The sequence below is a fragment of the Pipistrellus kuhlii genome, unplaced genomic scaffold (assembly GCF_014108245.1).
Source record: "Pipistrellus kuhlii isolate mPipKuh1 unplaced genomic scaffold, mPipKuh1.p scaffold_m20_p_9, whole genome shotgun sequence".
NCBI classification, from domain to species: domain Eukaryota; kingdom Metazoa; phylum Chordata; class Mammalia; order Chiroptera; family Vespertilionidae; genus Pipistrellus; species Pipistrellus kuhlii.
The window spans coordinates 9,566,787-9,578,797 of NW_023425595.1; the positions used below are offsets into that span (position 1 = coordinate 9,566,787).

Sequence of the window (12,011 nt, forward strand, 5' to 3'; positions counted from 1 at the left end):
ATGCTGAGAGGCATATGCAACACCCTTGAGGGCTAAAATTACTGAATACTAAGTGCCACACTCGAGGAATGAGTTCAGCCTTTCCAAGTCACTTTCCTGAGTGGTATGGCATGCCAAGTCAAGCCTAGCAGTTTTCATTTCTGTTTAAACCAGGAATCCAAACTCAATTGAGACACCCTAGTTAATAGAACTAATGCAAAAAGAAATGGTCTTACCTTAAGGCTTTCCTCAGTGTCTCTATACAGGCCACTATAATTTTGGGGTTCTTATTGTCCAGGCCTTTTAGGAGCTCTTCTTGCACAATCTCTCCTTTCTCAATCTCTATGTACATCAGACAAATCTCGATCCCTAGCTCCTTGGCTTTGGCTTTGGGTTGGTTGAACACTTTACTTACAACACCTGATACAACTTCTCCTGTAGTTCTGTAATAGAGATTATAAACAACAACCACACACACACAAACACACTTTAGTAGCAAGAGCTAGAAAAGGTCATGTAAGGCAATGTGTGTGTGGAGAGGGAGGAAGGGGGATACACAGTTACTTTTTAAAATTCTTAAACGAGTCTCTAATTTTTAAATTTATGTTGAAAATATTAAAAAACTAGGACTGAACATTTGGTCTCAAGGTTCTATTACCCAAGAGTAAAGTGCAAAGGTTTAAGACATTCATGCCAGACAATAACACAGAACCATAGACTGTTTATAAATGAAGAAAATTCAAACAAGAATACAAAAATCCCTTGAAATTCCACAACTTCCTGATTTTTCTATACACATACAGATATATTATATAAAAATAGGATTATCAAGTTCTTGATTTTGTGAAATTAAAAAAAAATAATAATTTTAAACACCCCTTAAGGGAATTTCTTCACAGAAGGAATGGATATACACCTTTAGTAATAAAAGGCTGCTCCCAACACCTTGGTAAGACTACAGTAACTTTATTGCTTTGAGTCTCTTTTAAATTAAATAAAACTTGTACTATTGGAAGTTGGAGGAATTGAATGGGCTGGAATTACATGTAGCATTTGTCAAAAAAGTTTCTGGTATCAGAAGAAAAATCAAATTAAAAAAAGAAAAGACTTGGTGATGTTAACAAACTCAACTTATGATTTTTTTTTATTAGTATAATCTTTGAAGTAAATCAAGTATATATTTCTTGTGCAATTAAGTCAATGGCCCCCATTTGTGTGTGTGTGTGTGTGTGTGTGTGTGTGTGTGTGTGTTGGGGGGGAGGGGCTCCTTTCAATAACATAAAGATTAGAGTTAGAAAAATCAGGTTTAAGAGGCTTGGGAGAGAGGAGTCACTAGAAACATCTATTACTTGAGCTATAGCAAAAGTCAAACAGGCTGAGAGCCATAGAGGTTGTTTAGTTAGTATTGGCTCTCCTAAGAGATAAAAATGTCTAATGGCCACAGGAAGAAAGATGTGATTCTAAGATCAACTAGCTGGGATCTTAGAAAAAGTTTTCTGTAATGCCCAACTATTTTCAGTGAAATTCTGATCATTCCCTTTGCTAACAACTTCTCAGTTTCTTCTAAAAGTTACTGAAGATTTTCCTTCTTAGTCTAGAGTATTTTCCCTTATGAAAGGCTTAAAAGAAGAAAACATTACTTGTTCATCTGAGAATAGATAAAGATTGAAAACAAAACATCCAAACCCCCACAAGTATCAAGGAACTATGAAAGTAAGAAAATGAATATATTTTAAAAGTGCTAATAACTAAGAACAGTGATCCATAAATATACATAGATTAATCCAGGTAGCACTAGATAGGGTTTAATAGAACAGTTGAAAAGAAACTACTTACTTTCCTGCTACATGGGCATTTTCAACATAAACAAGTGCAGCCTCTAATCCTTTTAACTGAACCACTGCATTGGAATCAGTCACAAATTTTTTGATCAATCCTAAATATTTGGACCATTCTGGGCTCTTTTCATCTTTTATTTTCTGGAAGATCTTCAGGGCCTCTTCATACCCATTTAACCTTGCTTTCCACAGCTAAAAGAAATGTTGTATTTTGAAAAACAAAACTTAATACTATTATTATTTATTATTAATTAAGGGGAAGAGAAAAATACCCTATACCAGGTAATCTAATCAAAAGACCCCATGAGTGGAAACAAAAAAGGAGTTAAGGAAATTCAGATACTTTTTAAAAAAAATTAGCTAATAAACTTTTTCTTGTAAATATTTAGTATTTATGACATTTTACTGGGGTCATCTAAAATTCGTAACAGGCCATTATAAATATATTTCAATTGGATACAAAATATTCAAGTATTATTACTTCTTTAGAACATGGCATTAAAGATGTGATGGTTAAACATGAATCATCCTGCTGAAATTGCCCAATCTCCAAAAGTACGTTGTTTTCAGTTGTACTGTGTAATCATTGGGCAGGTTTTTACTACACTACACGGTATAACTGCAGACAAAACAAGCCAATATACTGAAATCTGAGTTCCAGAAAAGTCTCACCTTGTGTTCACATTTCTGATCAACTGGCAGTTTCAACCACTCACTGTCATCTCCCATTGTGCTTCCAGTTTCTCCTTAGAATTAAGAGTAATTCCTGGTCAAATAAAAATCAATACCTATTAATTCTAGCATCCAGCAGCCTCTTAAGACAAAATGATTTTTCTCAGATTTTTATTTTATCATGATGCACCAATAAAATTTAAAACCCATTCTTTGTTTATATACCTATTTAATTAGTACATTAATAGAGCATTTTAAAAGTAAACACAGAGAAAAGTCAATTAAAAACTATAAGTAAATCTAGAAAGGACAAATATCTGTGCGTTTTTTTTTTTCTTTTTTTCTTCAAAAAAGGTGGTTAAATATTTTCCCAATGGGAACTTCTTAGATACATGACAAAGATAGAATAAAACAGAAGAGCTGAGCTACTTGGCCTCTTAAAAGGACAAGATAAGATGGCCCTGGCCAGGTCAAGTCAGGTAACTCAATTGGTTGGAGCCTCATCTCGATATGCCAAGGTTGTGGGTTTGATCCCTGGTCAGGGCAAACACTGAAGCAACCAATGAATGCATTAATAAATGGAACAACAAATCGATGTCTCTCTCTCTCTCTCTCTCTCTCTCTCTCTCTTTCTCTCCCCCCACCTTCCCTCTCTTTCACCTTCCCCTCTTTCTTTCTCAAATCAATTTTTAAAAAAGGGCAAGAGTATCAAAGAATGTCATACTTTCAACTGTTAACCTAAAATTCCTTATAGAAAGTAATCAATATGAAAAATCTCAATGCTACCCAGCTCTCTATCTAATTATGGCAAATATGACTTTAGTCAATGTCTATGTAAACTAGTAAAAAATTAAATCCCTGAATAAACTATTCCTTTATAAACTTTATATTTAAACAATTTTTTAGAGAGGGTTATAGTCAACATTTATTCAATAACTTTATGCTATTTATTTAGATAACATTTATTTCTGCTTATAAAAGTAATTTATGCTAACTGTAGAAAATCTGGAAAGTACAGGAAATATTAAAGAAGTATTAAAACGTAATTTCACCACTTTGATGAACACTAAAGTGTGTGTCCACTTGAATCCTTCCAGACTTTTTTCAATGCATATCTATAAAACCCTAATATGCAAACAGACGGAACGGCGGAACAACTGGTCACTATGAGGTGTGTTGACCACTAGGGGGCGCGTGAGGGACATGGTGGGTGCAGGCAGTAGAGCGTGGAACAAGGTGGGTGTCAGTCATGGCAGGATGTAGTAGTGCAAAGTGGCAGGCAGCTGGGGAGGAGCCCAAGCCCGGGCCAGGCACCACACTGCTCCCACTCATTCCGGGCCGCTGCATCTGCCCTGAACTTGCACCCAGTCATTCCCTATCAGGAGAGGTTTGCGCCCCCGAAGTGGTGCTTGCCAGCTGTAAGCCCTGCATCTGATGACCATCAGTCAGTTGAGTGGCGCTCCTGCTATGGGAGCACACTGACCAGTTAACTAGTTGTTTGGTTAATTAAGCTTTTACATATATATAGATACACTAGAAGTCTGGTTCATGCATTCGTGCATGCGTGAGGTCTGGTGCATGAATTCGTGCATGGGTGAGGTGTGGCTAGTCCTGATTGGGGCCAATCAGGGCGGGCCAGTGTGGGGAGGGACTGTGGGCAGTTGGAGGGCTGGCCCTGCCCACTGGTCAAACTCCCAGTTGAACTTCTGGTCAAACTGACAATTTGCATAAAGTAGGTCCTTGGGTTACATCGGAGATTAGTTCCTATGGTGCGATGTGAAGCGATTTTCACCATAAGTTGGAACCCACCTACATAAGCACCTACTTCACTCACATGGAGCACATACACAGCAGTAATGAAGTGAAACAGTAAAAAAATTTTAAAAGAAAGATAACAATTCCTGACCTCTGCTTGTGGTAAATAAATAATAAAAAACATAAAGCACATATGTACATACGTCGAAATGACAGAACTTTTTTTTTTGTTTGTTTAATAAATAAACTAGAGGCCTGTTGCAGGAAGATTCCTGCAAGAACAGAGCTTCTGGCAGGCTTTCCTCACATCACCGCCACCTTCCACCCCACCCCTGCCCCGCACTTTTCCTGCCACCTTTGTCCCTCACCCCTTACCCACGCTTTTCCTCCCGCCGTCCCCGCCCCCCCCCCACCCTCTGCACTTTCCCTCCCACCACAGCCTGGTGCTTTCCCTTCCCTCCCGCCATCTCTGGCCCCCACCCCACGCTTTCCCTCCCACAGCCGCTGCCCCCCCTCCTGCACTTTCCCTCCCACCACTGCTGCCCTGTGCTTTCCCTTCTGCTGCTGCCCTGCCACTTTTCTGCCGCCCGCGGGTTCATCAATGGATGGAATAAACAGATAGTGGTATGTACATACAATGTACTATAACTTGGGCATAAAAGGGAATGAAGTAAAGTACTGATACATGCTACAACTAGATGAGCTTCACAAATATGATGCTAAGTGAAAGAAGCCAAACACAAAAGGTCCCATATTGTATGATTCCATTCTATGCAAACTAGAGACCTGATGCGTGAAATTTGTTCAAGAGTAGGCCAAGCAGGCCTTCCTTCCCCTGGCTGCCAGCACTGGCTTCCCTATGGCACCTGGGACCCAAGTTTCTCTCCTGTCACCAGCACCCAGGACCTGGGCTTCCCTTTGGCCACTGGCAGGTACCCAGGCTTCCCCTTGCAGCCTCAGCTTCATCTGGAAGGATATCTGGTCTAATTAGCATATTATACTTTTATTATTATAGATATCTAGAATTATAATAGATTAATCTATAGAGACAGAAAACAGAATAGTGGTTGCCAGGGATTGGGGAGAGAGGGAATTAGATAGAAACTGCTTAATGAATAAGGAGTTTTACTCTAGAGTGATAGATGTGTTTTGAAACTAGATAAAAATGGTGGTTGCATAATATTGTAAATGTACAAAATGCCATTTGAACTGTTCATGTTACAATGCTTAAGTTTTATATTATATGAATTTCACTTCAATAAATTCTTTTTTTAAGTCCTAAGGTGATTCTAATGTGCAGCCTGGGTTGAAAACCTCTCACATTACTTTCTTGGCACAACTTTGAGCACAAAAGCAATCTTTCCCATCTCATTTTCAAAGAAAAACACTCCATGAATCTTTTAAAACATTTTCCAACCAAGAGAATGTGAACACGTAAGAGAATGAGAATATTCAATTGTTAGTATTCTATGAGTTTACTACATTTATCTTTTTTTCCTATTGGTTACTTTTGGAAACATGAAGAAACAGGTTATCCAACTTAAGTGCCTTGTAGAAAATTTAGATGCCATTTTATTATTCTTTCTGAAACGGCTTCTAATACGTTATAGTCTGAGTTTTTAAAAGTTGGTATTTATGATCTATTAAAAAGAAAGGCTTGTTTCATACCTAAAACTCCCTAGACATTGACATAATGGATGTAGTATTTGTGTATGCATGTGACAAGGACTCTTGCTCTGTCTTTGTCTTCTTCCATGATTGATATATAAGGAAAAAAGCACTTCTCTACTAATTCCCTCTCACAATTATGTTAATTATAAAATTAATTTAGGCTTTAATCTATATAAGAGAGGACTATACTAATTATCTGTTACGCTGTGAGGCACAACAACCAACTGCGTAACAACCAGATTATGGATCTGCAGAGGACTACAAGCGGGCAGCAGAGAGCTACAGGAGGGGGCAAAGCAGTAAGCTATGAGGGTTAGAGGGGTAAGGAAGGAAGGGGGAACTACAGGAGGGCGGCATCGAGCTACTGGTGCACGAATTCATGTGCAGGGCTACTAGTTTTTATATAAACAACACGAGTTATGAAGCATTATAATAAAATTGACCTACCCCCCAATCTGAAAATGAGAACACTACCAATATTACTGCACCTGTGCATTTCTCTCCTACTCTACCCTTCTCCCCACAGAAACACTTTTTTTTTTTTTTAAAGTTTTCTTAGTTCTATGTCAGTTACAGGTATGTATTCCTAAATAACAAAAGTAACTGCACTTAATTTTGTGCTTTAGATACATGTTGTACTATTTGTAATCCTCAATGACTTGCTTTTTTAATTCAAAATTTCATTTGTAGCCCTGGCTGGGTAGCTCAGTTGGGTAGTGTTCTCTCAATATGCAAAGGCTTCATGTTTAATTCCCAGTCAGGGAACATATAAGAATCAACCAATGAAATCATAAATAAGTGAAACAACAAATCTCCCTCTCTCCCCTCTCTCTCTCTCTCTCCCCTTCAATTCAATAAATAATTTGAAAAATTTTCATTCATTTGTAAAATATTATACATCCATGGGGTTGTAGTACCCTTCAGAACTACTCATAGAGTGGTCAAAAGACTTGTGCTGGTTCACAAACTTATTCATAGATTAGTACAGAAATGGAGACAAGAGTTTAAAATAGACATAGCACATATATAATTTCTTTTATTATGGTGGTCTGAGAAACTGAAACAAGTAAAGTGAAGGTAATGTATAAAAATGCAACAAAGTAAGGGGGTGCAGAGTTAGGCTGGAAAGTAAAAATTACAATCTAAAGGGTCTTATCATCAATGTTATAGAATTGGACTTTATCCCAAAGGTAAAAGGAGACTTTGAAGGATTATTAAGTAGAAAAAATTAGATATACTATCAAACTTGCATTTTTTTGAAGACCATGTAATGCAAATGTAAAAGCAATGAAAATAATAGCTTGGGGCCCTAGCGAGTTTGGCTCAGGGGATAGAGCATCAGCCTATGGACTGAAGGGTCCTGGGTTCGATTCCAGCCAAGAGCACATGCCCAGGTTGTGACTCAATTCCTGTAGGGGGGCGTGCAGGAGGCAGCTGATCAATGATTGTCTCTCATCACTGATGTTTCTCTCTCTCTCTCTCTCTCTCTCTCTCTCTCCTTCTCCCTCCCAATTGCCTTCCCCTGCCAGCCATCTTGTGGTGGCCATCTTGTGTCCACATGCGAGTAGCAGCCATCTTTGACCACATGGAGGCAGCCATCTAGTGTGTTGGAGTGACAGTCATTTTGCATAACTACTCTTTTATTAGATAGGAGATACACATATACACACACACACACACACACACACACACACACTAGGGGGGCAGTTGGGGGCAACCAGGCAGCAAGGGGGGGGGCAGTTGGGGGCGACCAGGCTGGCAGGGGGGAAAACAGTGGGGGGCAACACACAATGATTGCTAAGGTACATTCAATCTAGTCCATTCTACAAATATTCAGAAACTTCAAATTATTTAGAGCTCTAACCTAAAACAGAGGCAAAGGTAAAAAGGCCAGCTATAAAATAAATGTTCTACAGAAATATTATAATCTTATATCATTGATGTAGCCATAGAGCTAAAATACCATATAGTCTACACTACTGCTGAAAAAATTTCAGATGTAATTGTTTATTTTTAGACCAGTGGTTAAGAAATGTTTCTAAGGTCATACATAAAGACCGAACTTAGAATAAATTTCAAAATGTCTGATTTTTCAGTTTTGTATTCAATTAAATAACAAACTGCCTATTAAATATGCATTATATACTATCATAACATATAGACTCAAGAAATTTATGAATTTTCTGATGAATCAATCAGTTTAAAGTGCAGAGAAATTAAGTCATGAGTAATGTTAGAGCTGGGTCTAGCACCTATGTCTATTTCTCAGTCCACTACTCTTCCCCACCACCCAAGGTTCTTGTCCTTTCCTGTATCTTGACAGTCTGTAAGAACAATTATACAGCTACTAAATAAATTGTTTTAGATTTTTACCTGGGAAGAAGCTTATAGCAGCAAAACTATTTTATGGCTAAATTCCAAGTCCTTGACCTACAAAAGCTCTTCACTATTACAATACAAGAGATTTGGATCTGATTACCATTCCTAGACCCTCACTTCTGGCTACTGCAGAAGCACACACTGAGTTCTAGAGAAGTTTAAGGAAAAAATTTGCCCATTCAAAAATTAATCCTTTTGAATGACCAAGAGGTATGATGACAGTCTTACTGCAAAAAAGAAAATAGTTCCAAAAACAAGGGCAAAACAGAATACACAAAGATGCCCAGGCATCTTCACTCAAACCATGTCTAGGAGTAAATAACTGCATTAAAGAAGCATAACAATTATGTAACTGGCATAAAAACTTAAGCTTTTTATTATTTGGCCAAGACAAACAAAATCTCTAAGTAGTCAGTAACAAAATAGCAAGACTTTCCTTTAAAAAACATCACTGCCTCCAGGTAATTCCCATTAACAAGGACAACTATTATTCTCTTGCTGGAGTATTCTGCATTATTAGGGGCCAGAAATCTAAATGGCTTCTCTTAAGCGGGTTTTCTGAACAAACTTGGGTGTGCTTGCTGTTCTAGTCATGGGATGGTGGCTTCCCATAAATTCCTTCAAAGAGAAGGAAGGGTAAAGTGTTATCTCTTTCACACCGTGCTACGCATCAGCAGAAAAGAAAGTTACTAACTGGACTCTCCCTAAACAGATGATCACTGTCAATGTCTCCAAAAGGTGGACCTGACAACAACAAAGGCCTCTGGGGAGGCTGAAATCTAAACCTGGCTGTGAATTGGGTCAACTTTGAGAATTACTGCTCAATTGTACCAAGGTAGGTGTAAACCTAACGCTTACTCATCCTGAAGCTACTCGGGTCTCCAAATCCTGGGTAAGGATCCAAGGCCCAAAGGCACTGGATTCAGTAGTACCCATCCAGCTCGACAAAGTTATACTCGGGTAAAAGCATCTCCTCACTCTAAGTAGGAACCAGGGGAGGCAAAGCCAGGTTGTGGGGACTACTCAATCACTGCACATCCGAACAAGCACTCTAGGGTCGCTGTCGCCACACAGAAGTAAAGCAGATGCCCCAGGTTTTAGCTCACTGAAGCTGGCATTGTTTACGCTCTTTCACCGTCCCAGCCTCTGATAGGCCAGAAAAGTCCCCTGTTGTGCCCACAAGGGCTTCCGGCATGGACAAGGGATGCTAGACCCTCACCGCAGTTTGACTCTTACGCTCCCCAAGCAGGGAGAGGTCAGGGCCCTAATGTTCAGCAGCATCAGCAGGAATACCGGGCAGGCGGCTGCATTGGTGTGGCTGGCCCGCTGGGCAACACCTCCCCCAGGGGCGGGGCCCAGAGCGGCTGTCAGAGTGTCCGCCCCCTCCCGGCCCCGCCCCGCCCCGCCCCGCAAACGCTAACTGCTTAAAGGGACCGCCTCTCTTCGCCCACAGGGTTTCTAAGGTGAGAGGCAAATTCAAGACCAGCCAGGAGGCGTCCTGCACAATTGGGAAGACCTCCTTTTCGGTGGCAACACAAGTAATGTTCCAGAAACAAAGAAGATGATCAGTTCCTAGTATCAATATCCTATCTCTCTTCAGGAGTGAAAAAAAAACTGTAGAAGATAGCCAAAGCATCAGGATGTATAAATATATAGTCCCCATTATGAAATCTGCTTACTTCATTAACTTGCGCAGTCAGTGTTCTTCAAATGGCAACTCAAATGCTCAGGAAAGATTTCTGGAACCCTGTGCTGCTTCACTCACCCTTTCACTGATTTCCTACTCTACAATCCGAGGAATCCAGACAATGATATAAAATATCATGGAAGGTAATAGCAGGAGAAATAGAAAAATAGCACTCTTCTTGTGAGTAAAATGTGTTCTTTCAAAAACTGGCCAGCAATTCACAAGTCTATAAAGTCTTGCATGGTTCTGGCCTGTGTGGCTCAGTTGGTTGTAGCATCATTCCAGTGCACCAAAAGATGGGAGGGTTCGATTGGGCAACTGATCAATGCTTCTCTCTCCCCCTTCCTATCTCTGAAATTAAAAATATATATACCTTGCATGCAAATACAATTGTTCATTCATCTAATTTAATATGAAGAATTCCTGAGAAAATTTAAGGAGAAACTGGATTAGTAATATTTCAGGGAGTTAAGTAGTGGCTTCTGAGAGAGAAATAACAATTTGCTGTTCCATCCATTTATGATTCTCTGGTTGATTCTTGTATGTGCCCTGAACCTGGATCAAACCCACAACCTGTGTCTGGAACCTTGCTGTATTAGATAATGCTCTAAACAAATGAGCACTATCTGACGTGTGTGTGTGTGTGTGTGTGTGTGTGTGTGTGTGTGTTAAGCTATTCATTAACCTAAACCTTTATAGAAAGAATCTAAAAGTTACTTTACCAACAAACCTCTAAGAAATATATTCAAGTTATCAAAAAAAGTAATTTCTTAACTCAATAAAATAACAAAAATCATGGCTTATCTGACATCATATCTATGCAAAAATGACCGTTTCAACTAAGTCAGAATTATGCTTTGAATGCCTCTCATATCCCAGGAATAAACAACATGGAAAAAAACAATATTTTCTGTGGCACTTACTGGTAAGTGTTATCAGGGGGGAAAAGTTAGATCTCAGTAAAAAGGAATTATGTTCAAGATATAAGTTTCCTCTGGAAGTTAGAGAGAATTGTATAAACTGATGTTTGACTTAATATAAACAAAGGTGGAAAAACATAGAGCCCACCCCACGTGGCACAGTGGTTGAGCATGGATTTATGAAGTGGGAGGTTAGGGTTCAATTTCTGGTCAGGACACATGACCAAGTTGCAGACTCAATCCCCAGTGTGGGGTGTGTAGGAGGCAGCTGATCAATGGTCCTTTCTCATCATTGATGTCTCTCTCTCTCTCTCTCTCTCTCTCTCTCTCTCTCTCTCTCTCTCTCTCTCTCTCTCCATATGATATAGCAATCACACACTTAGGAATTTATATGCACACAAAAACCTGCAGACAAATGTGTGCAGCAGCTTTTTCATAACTGTCAAAAATTAGAAGTGCCCAAGATATTCCTCATAGGTGAATGGTAAACAAACTGTGGTACATCCATACAATGGACTATTATCCTATCTAATAAAGAGGGAATATGCTAATTGACCATCACTCCATCACAAAGACAGCTGCACCCACAGCTGAGGCCAAGTTCCTATAAGGAGCATTAATGAGCAATCAGCAGGGACCTGAGGCCATCCTCCCCCACCAGGCAGTGCTTGACAGGTGACTTCAGGCCACGCCCTCTGCCCTGGTGTTAGGCTGTGGGACCTGAGGCCTTGCCCCCCACCTGGCAGGGGACCTCAAGGTGCACTTCCCATCCTGGTGCTGGGCTAAGTGACCTCAGGCTGCTCCCCCCACCCCAGCACCAGGCCGGGGGATCCCAGACGGCACCCTCTGCCCAGTGGGTCTTGATGGGGGACCTGAGGTTGCACCCCCTTGCCTGGCTGGGCTTGACAGGGGACCTCAGGCCGTGACCCCCATCCAGTGGGGCTTGACAGAGGACCTTAAGGTGCACCCCCAGTGCTGGGTCGGGATAACTCAGGCCGTACCCCCAACCCCAGCACCAGGCCGGGGAACCTTAGATCACACTCCCCGCCTGCAGGGCTTGATGGGGACTCTCAGGCCGCGCCTCCTGTCCCAGTACCAGGCCAGGGGACC

At 40.4% G+C, this 12,011-nt stretch overlaps 1 protein-coding gene across 2 annotated transcripts in view; it reads right to left on the reverse strand.

Moving 5' to 3' along the window:
• Window positions 1-12,011, reverse strand: part of CKAP5 (cytoskeleton associated protein 5) — a 72,469-nt gene that overhangs the window by 56,645 nt on the left and 3,813 nt on the right. For both annotated transcript variants that reach the window (XM_036426906.2, XM_036426904.2), the window contains exons 2-4: window positions 2,490-2,583; window positions 1,816-2,009; window positions 216-422 (exon numbers count right to left, since the gene is read on the reverse strand). In XM_036426906.2, the coding sequence (XP_036282799.1) occupies window positions 216-422; window positions 1,816-2,009; window positions 2,490-2,546 (458 nt within the window). In that variant the 5' untranslated portion in view covers window positions 2,547-2,583. The remainder of the gene's footprint in view (window positions 1-215; window positions 423-1,815; window positions 2,010-2,489; window positions 2,584-12,011) is intronic.